The 16980-nt window shown below is 39.5% G+C and overlaps 1 protein-coding gene across 1 annotated transcript in view; it reads left to right on the top strand.

Moving 5' to 3' along the window:
• Positions 1–9608: 9608 nt before the first annotated feature.
• LOC149846104 (Tetratricopeptide repeat (TPR)-like superfamily protein) overlaps positions 9609–16980 on the top strand; it is a 37911-nt gene continuing 30539 nt past the window's right edge. Inside the window, exons 1-5 of the mRNA XM_089996175.1 lie at positions 9609–9963; positions 11039–11187; positions 11851–11992; positions 12090–12206; positions 12479–12980. Of these exons, the coding sequence (XP_089852301.1) occupies positions 9751–9963; positions 11039–11187; positions 11851–11992; positions 12090–12206; positions 12479–12980 (1123 nt within the window). The 5' untranslated portion in view covers positions 9609–9750. The remainder of the gene's footprint in view (positions 9964–11038; positions 11188–11850; positions 11993–12089; positions 12207–12478; positions 12981–16980) is intronic.

A 16980-nucleotide genomic window follows, 5' to 3' on the forward strand; every position in this document is an offset into this window, starting at 1 on the left:
ATGCCTATACACAATAATTTGAGTTTAGGTCAAATCGGGTACCCAGTACACGCTTGACCTATTGACAACCCTAATTGGGGATAATTTATAAATTAGCACTCAGTTTTTTGGCAAAAATAAAAATATACCTATATTTTAAACTTTTAAAAAATGCATCTAAATTTTGTTATGGTTAATAAAAAATCGATAGATGTATTGGTACTCTATACACCATCTAGTATCGTGTACCACATTTATCAATATATGATATTTATAAGGAAAATGTTTTAGAAACCATAAATGTTTAAAAAACCTTGTCCAATAACTAATGAAAACTCATTTATATGTGTTATAAGTGCTAGACTTGTTTATATTACTAACATTGTACATGAAAAAGCTTTTATTAATACAAAAAACACTATTCTAATGAATATTTTCAAATATTATGAGAAAAATAAAATATAAATGATTCATCGAATGTGCATATTTAACTATTTTGATTTATAAGTACCTTTATGAAAAATTAATGTATAGTAACTCATACCAATTCTTTCAAAAGTTGTGCCAATGCGTATTAAAAACTCGTGTTAAAATCTTTTGAAACCATATCAATATGTGTTCTAGTAAAAATGTACTTGAAAGTTTTTAAATCCTCACATATTAGTGCTAGCACTTTGTATCCATCCCAACACCCTCACTCATTTCATGTTGGATTCTGGTATGGATCTAGTGTAGCCAAATGGGTCTCACATGGAATCCAATGACCCACTTAGTGAGCCATTGAGATATGCACCACCAGGATAATGTTGAATCCCAATACACATTGGATTCCCAGCACGTTTAGGAATCCAATGGGACAGTTAGGGATGGATAATGGTTACCCAGGGGAGGTTAAATTCTCTAGCCCCTGCCTCTACAACACACACTGAAGAGGTCTCGATTTTATATCGAGGATCCCTCCTGAAGTATGTTGTTAATCTCTTTCTCACTTCTCTTCTCCGATTGTTTTCCTACGCACACCCCGATCCAAGATCTATCAATGGTATCAGAGCTAGGTTTCTCGGTGTGTGCGGTCCCAATGTTTGAAGGTTTCTTTTCTATGGAATGCGCCCTATGACCATGCAAGGGGATGACTCTGGCGAGCCTGAGACCGCAGAAGGATGCAGAGCTTCTCAGGGGTATGAGCAAAGAAGCAGACCCTACAACAACAACATATGCCGTCCTTGCAGAGCTACGTGTGGTAGCACACCAGGTGGAGCCAACACTCGAAGACACCGTGGGCAAACTCGCAGGCACAACCGCGCTTGCAGTTGCCCTTGCGAAAGGCTGGGCAAATAGTGCCAGAGTAAAGAAAATTGGTTGGGTCGAGGCGCTTCGCCTTCTCGCCCGGGTGGGAATCCTCTACTGTAGCGTCAGGGCATTGAAGCTATCATCAAGAAGTGGTGGTTCGTGATGAAGATATGATGAGATTATAGAGGGCGCAGATGAGCGATGGCTCCTTCTCGAGCCTTGGGGCGTACGACTCCACCCTGCTAAAGACACCATCAAGTTTTTCCTGACGGGTCGGAGCAACGTCGATGATGCTGGAAGAGATGAGCAACATTCGGGTCTGACAAGCAGAGGAAGCTCCGGTGGCACGACCTCGTGGGGTTGGGCCTGGGAGGAATTATGGGCATGAGCATCTTTGTCACTATGGGCTCTGTTGCCGCCCACAAGCCCCAACTGGCCGTTGTGGTCGTCAGAATTATGGGGCGCGCTGAACTCAATGGTCTCGTTGAGGGCTTCATCGCTGGTCATGTACCCCAACATCCTAATGAGAGTGAGAAGGAGACAGAGAAGGTCATGAGAGGCAGCGCGAGGACCCTTCTCTGTCGAGCCCTTGAATTTGATCCATATTAATCTGAATTTGATCTGGATCATAATCCAATTTTATTTTGGATATGGGTTTGGATTTGGGATCCGGATCCAAATCCATGTCCAATGAAAATCTAACTTTAAATTCAGTTTAAAGCTTTAACTTGGAGTTTATTTTGGTTGAGAAGCCTCCTAAATTAATTTGGCTATTTTTTGAAGCTTTTAGATAATTATTAATTAATTAATTTTTAATAATTAATTAATTTTTATTAATTCTGAAATTTGTATTTTAGGGTTGAGAAGGACTTCTTAATAAAGTCCTCACTCATGCCTAAAAAGGCTTGAGAGGATTTAAGAAGGGACTGAAAAAAAATTAGAGTTTTGGAAATTCTTGGAAAGGAAGATGAGAGAGAGAGTCCTCTTATGAGAAAACTCTCCCTCTCGAAAGATTGTCCTCTTGCTGATAAAGCATTCATAAACTAGATCTAAAAACGATTTTCATCTAAAGTTGAATCGCAAATAATTTTACTTTGCAGTTTGAAATATATTGTCGTTGTTGGTTGATTATAAGGCAAACTGTAGAGAAAAGTATTAAAAAAATAGAATCATTGTTGAAGTCCTTTAATATTGATTCTATTTTTATGAACATTTCTCTGTTAAAACTGAGGTGTTCGTTGTGGTCATTATATTTTGAAGTTTGATATAATGACTTGCAACTATAATTCTGAACTATTGAAGGCAGTTTAGTGTGCAGAAACTTTTAAAATAGTCGTCACATGGTGATTGACTTGAAAGCATCTTTTCCATAAGCATGCACTGGATTAAAGTATTAAATGTTCTACAACAAAAAAATTAACTTTACTAGCCATGTCTGCAATATCAAGGAAATGTTGGTTGGTTTCATGTGTGTGTTAAAAGTTTTGTTCTAGAAACAGTAAAAAAAATGTATAAGACTAGGAGCCTTTACCCTATTTGGTCATTAAAAGATAAAGAATTATGAAGTACCAGATTTGGGATTCATAATGTTCATAGTTCGAGGAACAAACCAAAGTGTTGATCATGGATCTTTAAAAAAAAAAGACTTATTTTGAAGTCTGGTTTTTAAAAGGGGATGCATTGGAGCTGGCTGGCAGCCAGCGAAGCAGGGTTCGGTTGACTGCCAGGCCCTGGCGGTTTATTGTACAGGGTCTGGTAGGGCCTGTACACTAACTGTCAGGCTTGTGCTAGCCTGACTGTCCACAAAGTGACAAGGAGAGGGCCCTGCCAGACCTACACAGGCCTGGACTGTGCAGGGTCATCTCAACCCCAGCCGAGTGGGCTCAGCTGGTAGTGTGTCTGGTAAAAATTGTGTTCAGAATCAATAAAGAAAAGGGGGGCATGTTTTGTTTAGGCAGCAGTCTGACCAGCTTGGCCAGACTGAGCCTCAAGGTCAGGACTTCTGTTATACATGTTGGGCAGCAGACTCCTTTCAAAAACAAAATTTTTATAAAACAAAGTTTTTCAATAAAACTTTTCAACCAAATCTTGTTTGGGGTTTGAGATGGTTGGCAGCCAGACGAGTGAATCTCGGTTGACTGTCAGACCTTGGTAGCATGACAGAGGGTGCACAGGCCTAGCAAGGCCGTGTGGCACCCATGTCAGGCCCAGCCGACTGGGTCGGCTAGGCACTGACCTTTTCATATAACAAAAAACAACAACATATTTTGAAACAAAGATGTGTAATATTTAAAAAAAGGAATTGTTTAGTATCCTTGTACTGAATCTTTATACATAATTATGTATACAAGAAAGGTATTGGAAAGTTTGTAATCTGGATTTTTTTTTATGCAAATACATGATCATGCATATTTTTATAATGTTTCAAGATAGGTTGTGGTTTGGACCATGAATAGTGTGCATGCTTGCACAAAGTTTGACATGGTGCATTGTGTGCACTAAATTCCCGGGTCTTGGTTGGTTACATGTATGATGATTTGATACATATGAGGCAGTTCATATGCTTGAATTTATGTGACTTTCTTAAGGATTATGCAACATAAAATTTGTTTCAAATGCACATGTGTACATGAACTACTGTGTGTTTCACATATGCACGAATGCATGAATGCTCACCTGTTTAAATTAGATTGATTCATGAGTGGACGCATGTTTGTGAAGAGGTTCACATGAGAGCACATGCACATGAATGTTGTGAACATATGCATATGGATGTTTAATGCATGCACATTGTTATTTGACATATATGAGTGTATATTTTAAAATCATGTTGACATCGTTGCATTGGAGGTATGATTGTTTCGATTTTTGCATATGATGCATTGATGATCAACAGAGATCATTGCAGGCCTGGTGAGCCTTGAGATTGGATGCTCCTACTTTACTTGTTTTGCATGCATCGCAAAAATCGCATTGATATTAATCTTCTATATTGCACAATTCTATGTTTTTCACAGAGGGTGGTCTCGTGATGAGTTTCGCATTTGAAAATGTGAATTAGTGATATTAATTTGGCATGCTAAATTGCAAAATAATAAAACAACTACTAATAATGACATAAATAAGAGAACTGTGTAATATACTTTTTGATATGTCTCGTCGAGAGTACGAGACTCTTGAAGTTACGATTTTTAGGAAACCAAAAGGATACAAAAAACTTTGTGTGCATTGTTGTTGCCCCTGAACCCGATATTGAGGTTCTTTCTCCTGACCATGGTTTTAGAGAGTTTCTGCCACTTTGTCTGGGGGTAGTGTATAGACATAACTGTTGTTTTGGTATACCAAGAAAAATGACACTTTTGGATGGATGGTCTCTGGTATCCCCGACATTAGATTGGTGATTTAATGTTTCGAAGTCTGTTTCGGTCGAGGGCTAAGTTTGTAACTCAGTAATAAAATACAAATTATGTGCTAAGTTACCCTGAAAACCTAACTTGACCTCGAAAAATTTACCCGTTTGGTGTATCCGCGAGCAACGATAATTAAAAAAGAGAAACTTGAATTGTGTGCATTTAATAGAGACATGCATATGAAAAGAAAACTATAATGAAAGATAATAATTTACTCATGCATTGCACTAAAATCATGCATATTCCTGATATGCATTAGATTATACATATTTACTCATTCCCTTAATTGTTACATGTTGGTGGATGTATGATGTTTGATTCCTAATGCATGTTAAATGTCATGGTCACTTAAATTATGATCTCTGTTATTTATTAAATGTTGCCTTGTGCTTAATAATCGTTCTTTGTTTTATGAATGCTTAATTAAATTATATATTTTCATAATTGTATACATCTAAGTTATTGCATAAATTTTTATATGTATTCTTTATGATCATTTATTTCATTAGAGGTACTTGTACTCAGAATTTTGGTTCAGACATCGCTATTTCTGTAGTTTTTTTGCAGTTGCAGAGGATCAATAAAGTGACTCGCTTCTGGAAGAGATACGAGTGCTACACGATTGCTAGACATCTTCACAGATGGACAACGTGACTTTACTTTTCTTTCGTTTTCTTTACATTTACTTGTTATTGAACTCTGATTCTTTTTATGCAATTGTCTCAAGATTACTATTTCTTATTTAATTAATAAATTTTGGGTTTGCTATGATGTAGATGATAAATGTAAGATCTCTTGTGGTTGGTTGGTTATCCAATGGTGAGTGAAACTGTAAAGGTCCCGGGCCTCTGGGAATGTTTCCGCAATGGTTTAACCGCATTTTTATGGTGTAAGAGTTGGGATCATTACACTCCATCGCTGCCGTGTCCAAGCTCTTCTGCAAGAAGAAGTCTCAACTCATCTCCCTCTCTCAGTTTACCATAGGCAAGATTGTCACCCATGGTGCCAAATCCTGGGTGGTTGAGCCCAGGGTCCTAACCCCCGACGATCTCCTCCTCCCCACTAGCCCCGACTAATGCTCATCCGAGGAGCTTGAACACAGAAGACTCAGTGGTGGATTCTGATCATATGGTTGTGATGGATTCGGCAATGGCGATGGTGCTGGAGGTGACCGCAGTTGTGGCAACGAAAATGGCCACCTCGATGCTGGCGGTGTTGGTGTTATGGATTTGGCTTCTTCCTACGCCCCCTTCCTGTTCCTCCAATGGCAGCCGAAGGGCGACAATGTTACAAGAGGGTGGAGAAGATCCCCCAGTACCGGTCGAAAGGTTGGTTGCCCTCGCGGTGAAGGCAGCGGCACAGGAGAAGGCAACAGCGAGGCCCACAACTGTGGCCCCCTTCTTTCCTTTTATCTCCTACGTGGTTTTCCCCTTTCCTAAAAGGGAAGAAACCCTAAGAGCCCTTTTACGAAAAGGGTCGCAAACAAAAAAGGGAAGAAGTTAGGGTTTTTCACCACTCATTTTTTTCTTTTTTTTAGAGGTGGTTTTTACCTTTTCTGTCCCTTCCTTTCATATTATTTATGCCTGTACCTTTTACATAACAGAGGCTCAGTTTTTTGAGAAATTTCAGCAACATCCCTTTTCTCTGGAAAATATCAAAGACATGGTTACAATTTAAGGATTTTCTCATAATTGTTTTTTTTAAGTTTTCTAAAATTACAGAAAAGCATCTGCAATTTTCTATTTAACTAAAAAAATTATGTTTTAATGTTCTGGATTGCTGATTTTACCGAGAATTATTTTGTTTTTTTTTATTTTGTAGAAAAATGCTTCTGATTAGCGGAATACATGCCAGAACGTCATCTAGACAGGTTTGGATCCCGTTGATTCAGATAGTTTCATAAAGATCTGGTTGGATCCGGTAAAACTTTTTTTTGGATCATGAAATTATTTTTGTTATTGCATGCTTAACATTATGTTTTGGATCATATTATATATGGATCTAGTATGATTTTCATTAATCTATTATTTATTTAGATCAAATTTATTTATAAGATCTATTAAATACAATGTTTGGGTCGAGATTGGATCTAATCAGTATTAAATCAAATGTTTGGATCTAGTAAAGTGACATAGATCTAGTTTGATCCAGTAAAGCATATTAGATCTGGTTTATACGTATCTAGATAGATCAAATTGATTGGATATAGATCCAGTTAAATTAGTTTTTGGATCCAAACATTGTTATTGGGCTTTGTTGAACTTGTATGAATCTAGATTTGTTCCAAGTTTGTGATTAATCCAGATAAGTATAATTACCATATGAAATATGGATCTAGATTTGGTCAATGTTTTGGATCTAGTTAAGTATATATGGAATATGGATCTAGATTTGATCAATGATTTTGATCCAGTTAAGTATATATGGAATATGGATCTAGATTTGATTCATGTTTTGGATCCAGTTAAGTATATATGAAATATGGATCTAAATTTGATTCAAGATTTATGATTGGATCTGGATAAGTGTAATGCCTGGATATGAGATATGGATCTAGTTTGATTCAGTTTTGTGATGGATCTGAATAAGTATGAATCCAAAATTGATCTAGAAACAAATCTAAATATATTACGTGGATCTAGATTTGATCAAAGTTTTATGTTGAATCTGGATAATAAAAGACCACATATTTGGACCTAATAATGATATGTTTTGTATGGATTCGAGTTTTAACACTGTTAAATCCAGATAAGTAGAATGCTGGATGTATATATATGAATACATTTGCATTTGAAATATACAGTTTTAGATATGGATTTAGATTATGGTCAAATCTTGTGAGATCCATGGTTTTATTTAAGCCTGTTTGGAAATTGATTTTAATATGAACTGGTTTGGACTTGGCAGATAACATCTCAAGTCGGATTTGGATATGAACTCCTAAAAATCCAATAAATTTAGATATATATGTGAATCCGATAATGGATTTGAACTTAAATGTTCAAACTTATGGTTTGATTAAAGCCTTGCAATTGACTTATCATATTTGACACATCTAAATGATAATGAGATAACTCTCATTGAATATGGATCTGATGCATATCCAAATTGGATTTGGGTATGAGATTTATGACTTACTTCATGATGAAAAATAACCTAGTTTGTGAATAACCTCATGATAGAGATATATCATGATGGGAAAATTTAAGTAGTGTATATAAAACCACATGATGTCGTGGCTTAATGCAAATATTGCTTAAATGCAATGCACTGGAAAATAAAAGATGTATTGTAATTTTACGCATGTATGTGAAGATGTTTATTTGTAATAATGATAAATAATCATAATGCTCCTTATAGTATGCTGATATGAATACATGAAAGGATATTTTTCATGTTTTAAAGTTTTGCATAAAATGTTAAATGGTGTTAGTTATTTTTGTAACTATTTGGATCCGAATATACTGATATAAAATTATCAGGTATTGATTAACATGTGATAATGTACATGAAAAGTGGGAGTATAAGCTACGGTAAAAATTTGGAAAGTCAAAGTATTTGCTATGTTTGGAAAATCAATATTTATGAATTAATAAATTTTATATTACTCCGCTAACGTGCATGCTTATAGTATAGTCATGAAAGAGCTAAAGAATCCCACGATTATGTGAGACCCACATTATGATGTATTCATTCTTGCTCTTTGGATTGCATGATTTAGTATGCAGTAAATCGTGAATACTTGAAATAAATGGATCAAAGGTTATGTTAAAATTGTATGACATGATGAAAAAATAACCTAGTTTGTGAATAGCCTTATGATAGGAATATATCATGTAGAAGAAATCCAACTAACATATATAAAATCTTACAATTTCATAAGTGCAATACATAATGCACTGATTATAATACAATGTGGGTGTTTACCCCATATGACCAAGTGAGAGATGTTGAATTCTGTTATGGATTTAGTATGACCAAATGAGTCTCACATGAAATCCAATAACTCACTTAGTGGGTCATTGAGATATGCATTACTAGGATAATGGTAGTGCCCATTATACATTGGATTCTCAATATGTTTGAGAATTCAATGAAACAATTAGGGCTGAATAACAACTACCCAAAAGTGATTAAATTCTTTAGCCCTTGATTTTGAGCACACACTAAAGAGGTCTTGATTTTGTATATAGGATCCTCCCCGAAGCAAGTTGTTAATCTCTTTCTCACTTCTCTTCTCCAAATATTTTCCTGCACACACCCTTATCCAAGATCTATCATTTCAACCAACTTTGAAAAAATCTATAAAAAAATATAACATTAAATTTCCTCAAAGGAGTTTGGCCGTCACTAGACGGGTGGCCGAGGTTCTATTCTCACGGGTTTCTCCCCCTTGCATTATTAAGCTGAAGCAAGGTGCGTCTCTAAGGGTAAGGGGTGCGCCACAGGTTAAAGCTGGTGGAGATGCGACCGGGCGGGCACCGACCAGCGTGACTTTCAAGGTAGTATATGCATTCCTCAGGGAAAAAAAAATTATAACATTAAAGCCTTAACAACATTTAAAATTTATTAGTCACTTTTTCTCTCTTATCTTCCAAAGTTCGACATCGCCTTTTCTATATATACGTTGAAACAATTTGTGAATGTCAACAAACTTGCTTTTGGTTTATACAGGCTACACAAACAAAACCGTGGCCATTTTGAGGATTTCCAAGCGTTCGATGCGATTTTCCATTATACAAAGTTGGTTGCCATTTAGGTAATTTCCAGTAATTTATTATTCAATCTTATCACTGGGTTTTGAACCTGCAACGTCCTACCACAAGGAAACGTGCACTGACAACTCCTCCCAACCACTCGAAGCCCCCGTTGGTAATTTCCTGTAGATTTAATTAACGGGATGGGATGGCGCTTTTCAGTTCCGATATTTCCGTGCTGCTGTGCCAACAGAGGGAAAACAAAGAAGAAGAAGAAGAAGAAAAAGGCGCGGGATAGATTATTCCCTTCGCGCCTCCTTTTTGTCTTTGCGGTTCCCGCCGGGTCAGGGATTCTCCGGCGGGGTTCCGGCCCGATGGAGGCCGTCTCCGAGGCCCTATGGGGGTTGGCCGACGTTCACGAGGGCAGTGGTGACGTCGGAGCGGCCGTGAAATGCCTAGAAGCGATCTGTCAGAGCCAGATCTCCTTCTTACCGATGATCGAGGTCAAGACTCGCCTGCGGATCGCCACTCTTCTGCTGAACCACACGGATCACGTCAACCATGCCAAAGCCCACCTCGAGAGATCGGTCAGTTTCTCTTCTGCCTTCCGGTCATGTACATCTCTCGTCTCTGGTCGGTCGATTAGTTTCTCGACGAAGTGAATTTGATTATCGACCATCAGAGGAAGTTTTGTGCTGTATTGAGTTCTTCTACTTGTTTTGTTATGCATAATTTGAGTTGCGTTTGCGTTTGGAATGGGATCGATTTTAGCTGATGTGTAAGTAGGGCTTTTCGGTTCACTAATTGGTGCTTTGTGGATTTAATTCATATGTAAGTGGAAGTGTTAGCCTTTTTTGAGGATTTCTGATGCAGGCGTTCACTTGTTTTATAAAAAACATTGACGCGTTAGTTTATTGAGAACGTTTAGTGGATTTTCCCAAATTTTATCAATTTTATGGCTCAAATTCGGCGTTTCGTAATGTTTTTTTTTTACAAAAGGTTGATTAATTGTTCATGTGAATATTTCCTTGCTCTTTTGCTCAACAAATGTATCATAGAAGATCTTTTAGAGCCTCACTTCCTTGGAAGGGCTATCATTCTCACATTTTCTTTTCTTCAGTGATGATGTGGTCCAGTGGTTTGAGCTTTGTATAGTTTCTAAGATATTTCCCGGTTTTAGGCACTTATAACAAACTAGGAAGAGATAAAAATGCTTTTGATTTGAACATGAAAAAAAGACAATTGGTGAAGTTTTGACTTACTTTTGATCATGCTTTTTTTAGGCTTTTGCTGCAATAACTGGATTGCGGATTGCTCCGTGTCTGTTTACACATCTTAAACATTCAAAGTGTTGGTGGTATCTAGTATTTCTAACATTTGATTAGTTCGGGCAGGCTTTCTGCTTATAATTAGAGTTGACTTTACATGATCTTTGTTTGGTTAGGTTTTAACTAACTTTTGAGACCATTCCTGAGAGATCTGTGGCGTTCTCATTGAATTTATTGAATTAACTTGACATGATCTTTGACTGTTGGGCTTTGTCAAGCTTTTGAGACCATTCTTGAGTGCCGATATGGCTTTCTCATTAAATTTCTTGACTGTTTAGTGTCTTTTTTTGTTTACACACGAAGTTCAGCTAATATTTTGCATATCCTCTTGCAGCAATTACTTTTGAAGCAAATCCCTTCATGTTTTGAACTAAAATGCAGAGCATATAGCTTGCTTAGCCAATGCTATCATCTGGTCGGTGCCATTCCACCCCAGAAACAGATTCTGAACAAAGGTTTGGAGCTAACGGCTACTCAAAATGGGTATGCATTTTTATTCCCTATTCCTCTTGTCCAACTTGTGTTTTTTTCCCTTGCTTCTTTTTCACTTTTGGAAAGAGTGGAACTTTTTTTTTTTATATTAGTTATGTTTATTGAAACTTAAAGCTGGGAAGATTACATGTGTCAGTGATTTCTATAAAATGCTAGTTGATCAAAAACTTAGACGCATCTTTTTGTATTAGTAATGTTTAACCTTTGTCTGCACTGCAATGACTTGTCCATGAGAGTGGCTGTGCGTGCATGTGTAAAGAGCTTTGGATTCTTGGATTGTTGTTAGATTCTACAGAAAATGGTTTTCTTTATTACAAAAGATATAGGTAAATATACTTATCAACAAGTAAAATTTGCTAATGATTACCCATTTCTACATGGTTTGATAGCTTATTGAATGAACGAATATCTCAATTCTTTCACTATCAAAACTTGGTCTAGGTAAGAATTGAGCCTGATCTATGTTGATTTTACTATGGAACCACTTCAGTCAGTTGTTCGGTCCATCTGGCTTCAAAATTGCTAATGTCAACTACAAGGGTGCTTGTTCAAACTCCTTAAATTCATCTTGTTGCAGCAGTAGAAGTTCACTTTGCCTTTCCGTTTCTTGAAGTGAAATATGACTTTACTGTTCTCTTGTTTTCTCTTATAAAGGATGTCAGGGATATTATGGTCATGCAATTTCAATTTACAGCTTGCAAATGCTTTGATCATTGAGGGAGATTATCACAGATCTATACGAGCTTTGGAGTATGGTTATCTTTGTGCGTCTCAGGCCAGTTACAATGAACTTATGGTATCGTGTTTCATGTAAAGTTAACTTCTTAGAATATTATGTGCTATCTCAAACCATTGCAACATTATGACTGAGTTGCTTAAATGATGTGACACAGATGGTTTTTGCAACTTCAATGCTGCATGTTCACTTGATGCAATGGGAAGATATGACTGATGTCACAAAAGCTGTTGATAAATGTGATGAAGTTTGGGGATCCATTTCACCTGAAAGGGTATATTCACTTGTTATTGACTTCTATGTTGTTCATTTCTTTGTTTCTGAAATGTCTAATCTAGGCAGTTAAATAGGAACCCTCAAGATGAGTGGTAACATTCAATCTAATGTGGATCCTGACATTTTAGTGAGTAGTAATGAGGCCTGGGGGTTTTATTGTTATTCTTGGGTCATTATCCTTTTTCATTATTGATTCAGTATCATGTTTTAAGATGATTTCATGGAACACTAACAGTCTGTAATTGTGATGCGTTTTCTGGTTTTCCACAGAGACAATATTGTCGTGGCTTGTATCTTTACAGTCAGTTGCTTCATACATTTTATCTCCTTAGGATATGCGACTATAAGAATACTGCTCAGCATGTTGAAAAACTGGATGCTACTCTGAAAGAGGACATGCAGCATGTGCAGCAAATTGAAGGGCTGATTGCCGAGCTCAATGGTATAAACGAAAGCCTCTCTCGTCATGATCTACATCATCAGCAAAGGGCATTATTATGTCAGAGACAAATTCAGCTGCAAGAGCAATTAAAAAGTTTTAAGAAGTCATGTTCCGCTGGAAGGGGATATCTTGAACAATCATGTGTTGGAAATCTGAAAAATGCATGGAGAGAGAAGCTGGACCTTGGACCTGCTCCTCTAAATGGAGAATGGCTGCCAAGAAGTGTTGTTTATGCATTGGTTGACCTTGTTGCAGTTATATTTGGTCGCCCAAAGGGGTTATTTAAAGAGTGCACAAGACGTCTTCAATCAGGGCTAAATGTGATTTATGGTATTGACTTTATCTGTTTGTGCCCCTGATTTTCTAGTCTATGAGCATATTCTGATTCTACAAGATTTTAATGTTCTCCAGCTGTTTTGTTTTAGGTTGTGATTGGACCAGGGCATTATCTACCTCATGCAGTAGATATCCTTGTCCATGATGTTTGGCACATGGCTATAATTGTTTAGAATTGGATGTCACATGGACTCGTAGTGGGATATTTCAGTCTAATTCTTCGACTCAACATGCAATTCAGTCATAATATTCCAAGATCCATGCTGTTTTCGGGAAATTTGTGTCTAATTCAACCAATAATCGGCTAATTGATGTGGTCATTAGTTCCATCTAGGTTGGGTTTGTTTGGACTGGTATCTGGGTATATTGGAGTCTTATGATGGTTTAGGTTGAAATGTTTTGCCTAGAATGACTAGATAGGTTATCATATGTAAGTTGTTAAATTGTATCTCCTGTTATATACATATATTTTTATATGTATGTAATGAGAGATACATATACATATATGTATCATGCATATATGTATATGTATCTATCATTATATATATAAAAATATATATTTTTCCTTCATGTAACCCCAGGGGTATTTTTGTCTTTTTATTGTTTTTACGCATATTTACATTTGTAAATATGTTTGTAATTTATTTCTCTTTCTTTTCTTTCTTTTTCCTTTTTTCCTCTTTTTTCTTTTTCTTTTTTGACTTAGTCAACATTGGGGGGGGGGGGGGGTCCAACACTAGACGTTGGAATCTAACCGTTGGAGGGGCTCCAACATCTAGTGGGAGCCCCTCCAAGGCTTCCTCTTCTCTATAAAAGGGGTTGAACCCCTATTGTATATTCATTCAATGCTTGGAGCATTGTTCTCCAATTGTTCAATAAAATTCTTTATATTTTTGCATTTGTGTTTTTCATTTGTACCTTGGGTATATCTTGTTCTAAGTGTTCTTGTGCCTTTGTGCACATATCCCTTTGTGGAGTTGGAGCTTGGGTTGCACACTACCTCTTTTTGAGATATTTTCACATGGTATCAGAGCGAGGTTGGTGATAGAGGATCGTGGAATTCTTCGTTTTTCGAGTGCCTAAAAAAACATGCCTTCGGTGCTTTGAAGTTTGAAGTGGTGGATCTTGCTTCTCCAATATTTTAGAAGGATCTTACGTCAAGTAAGATTTAAAAAACCTTTTGTGGTACATATTTTTTCTCCACTCTTCTCTCTCTAATGGGTGAAAAAGAGTCTCATTTTTCACTTGGTTTTAAATTAAATGGCTCCAACTATCATGTTTGGGTCGGGAATATGGAGGCTCACATTAAGGGGAAAGGTCTTTAAGGATACGTCAAAGGAACCATTCTCGAACCTGAACATAAGATCACCATTATGGAGAGAGGAGAAATCAAGGTTCTTGATGGTGAAGAGAGAGAAAAAGCCTTTGAAGAATGCAACAAAAAACATGAAGAATGGGAAATAAAGAACTACAAAATTCTTTCATGGTTTTTGATGCAGAGCAGGATGGGCCTGAGTTCATACCGCGTGACTCACGTAGGAGACTGGATTTGCACTTTGGGAATTGGATCCAAGCAGTGGATCCAATTCCGATACTGGTTCCAAAACATGGAGGGGAGGTACCACTGTGTACCAATGCCAGGCAAGCATAGAGATTATGGGTCGGACCGCTCCAGATCCAACAGCAGGCCAAAGCAGCATCGACAGCGGGTCTGGGGCTGGATCCGCTACCCAGATCCAGCCAAAAGTCTTTAAAACCCCTCTAGGGCTTTGTGCGCAGACAGAGAACATTCAGAAGTGCAGCCGCAGTTTCTTTTTTTCCTGTTTCTTATTACGTTCCCTGTTATTCATTTCATTTCAGTGGTTTTCCTTGTTAGGTTAAGGTTTAAATTGTTTGTTTTACTTTTTCATTAAGTTGAGTTCATTGTTAAGTCGATTCTCATTGAAATAAAAATAAAGACAAATTTCAGTTTACACCACCGAGCCGGTGGCCTATTCTCTGCCTCAACTCCAGTTCGTTACCCACGCTGAGCTCGTGGCTTCCTTGGAGCCGGCCCCCAAGCCTTCCAGAAATCCGTCTCCTCCACTGCATCAAAGTGGTATCAAAGCCAGCACCTATCCCCTTGTTCGCAAGATGGCTTCGGAGGTGAGGGGCGATCCGACGACGGTGATCGAGCAAGAGGATGCCGACAACGCAGATCCAATGTTGCGGATGATGGAGATGATGACGAAGATGCAGGAAAATGTGCTGCGTATCAGCTGGGACGTGGCAAGCATATCACGGCGACTTGATGGGGGGGGGGGGTCGAAGGGCGAGTCGCTGCCCTTGAGTCGCCGGTGGAGCCCTCCGCGACCTCACGACAAAGACTGGGGGCTGCGTTGGATGTCGTAGCAGACGCGGAAGCAGTCCAACCGACGCCTTTTCAGCCCGACTGTGTTGCTGCCCCTCAACCAGCATTCCCCCCTCCATTCCCGGGTTCGACAGCAATGGCGTCACACGCAGTTGGTACCCTTCATCTGAACCAAGAAAATAGGGCAGGGCAACCCCACTTCGAGGGTGCAGTATTGCCCTGGCCTCGAGTCACGGGGGCTATGCCGCAGGCAGGGCTGGGCCTGTAGGAACCCAGCGTCATGCCGGGTCCTGCCGCAGGTTTGGGTCCTAGTGCACCCCAGACCAGGTTTCGGTTTCCTGTGGGTCTGCCGCAGGTCGGGTTTGGTACGCAAGAACCCAGCAGCACGCAGAACCCCGCTGCAAGCCCCAGCGCAGCGACCCGACCCGGGAAGGAGCTTGTTCTCCCTCCTGGTCCCGCACGTAGAGGCCTTGCGGCGACCAACCAGCGGGTGGAACCTAGCAGACCCGTGTGGATGGGTCCGAACCCGAGAGGGTCCGGGCCAGAACATTTTTCAGCGGGACCCAGGCCTGGATCTCGGGGACCACCCTTTGGGTCCCTGGGATCGGGTTCGGGATCCGAACCCCCTTACTCAGCCAACCCAATTGGGTTTGGTTCGCGGTTCGTCTCGAATCAAACCCAACCCATTATTTTTGAACCCCAAAATGGATCCAATACCGACCCAAACCCATATCGGCCCCGGACAGAGCTTCAGTTTGGATTTGAGCCGGGTCAAAACCAGACCCATAATCATATGGATCGTTGATCGAGTTCAAACCAAGCCTCTTATCCCCACAACTCGACCCTCGATCCAACCTATCCATATCTGGGTCCGACGAGTAGTTTAGGAACAAACCCGATCCACATCCCATCGGGCGAATCAACCTAACAATATACCAACCAGACCCTAGACCCAAACCAGAACCAAACCCTCAACCCAACTCTGATCAAGAATCCAGTACCTTATCCGACCCAACTCCAGTATCCTAACCCAAACCCATATTATGTCATTCCTACCCACCTAGAACCTGAGACCCATCCCTCTTACTTGGGACCTCCTGTCATACCGGTGCCATAACGCCGACCACAGATGGCTCCCGCCCACGGGCCAGCTAGACCGAGGCAAACTCAGCATGGTCCGGCGCGACCAGAGCGCCTACAACAGGTCATCGGAATTCGCCAACCCCAGCAGCCAGACGAACAGGACCACGAGGATGGAGCAGTGTGGTATGATGACACCTTCTGGAACGAGCATCCTGCAGGAATGGTAGGGGTCCGACAGCAGAGAGCACCAGAGCGCCCCTCCACGTATGGGGTGAAGTTAGAGCTTCCAGAGTTCGCAGGTCGGTTCTATGCAGAACAGTTCTTTGATTGGTCATATGCCGTCCAATTCTTCTTCGACTACCACGATGTCGCCGAGCACCGTCGTGTCTCCCTAGCTTCCACTTGGTTGAGAGGCCTAGCGCAGACATGGTGGGTTGAGATGCAGCGGTCGAGGGAGCGACAAGGATTAGAGCGTGTACAGACTTGGGAAGAGATGCAGCGGTTGATGCAGTCTAAGTTCGTGCCGTCAGATCACGCCGAGAGAGCCTACAAGGAGTACCT

This window comes from Nuphar pumila, chromosome 2 (genome assembly GCF_984573655.1).
Source record: "Nuphar pumila chromosome 2, dmNupPumi1.hap1.1, whole genome shotgun sequence".
Taxonomy (NCBI): Eukaryota; Viridiplantae; Streptophyta; class Magnoliopsida; order Nymphaeales; family Nymphaeaceae; genus Nuphar; species Nuphar pumila.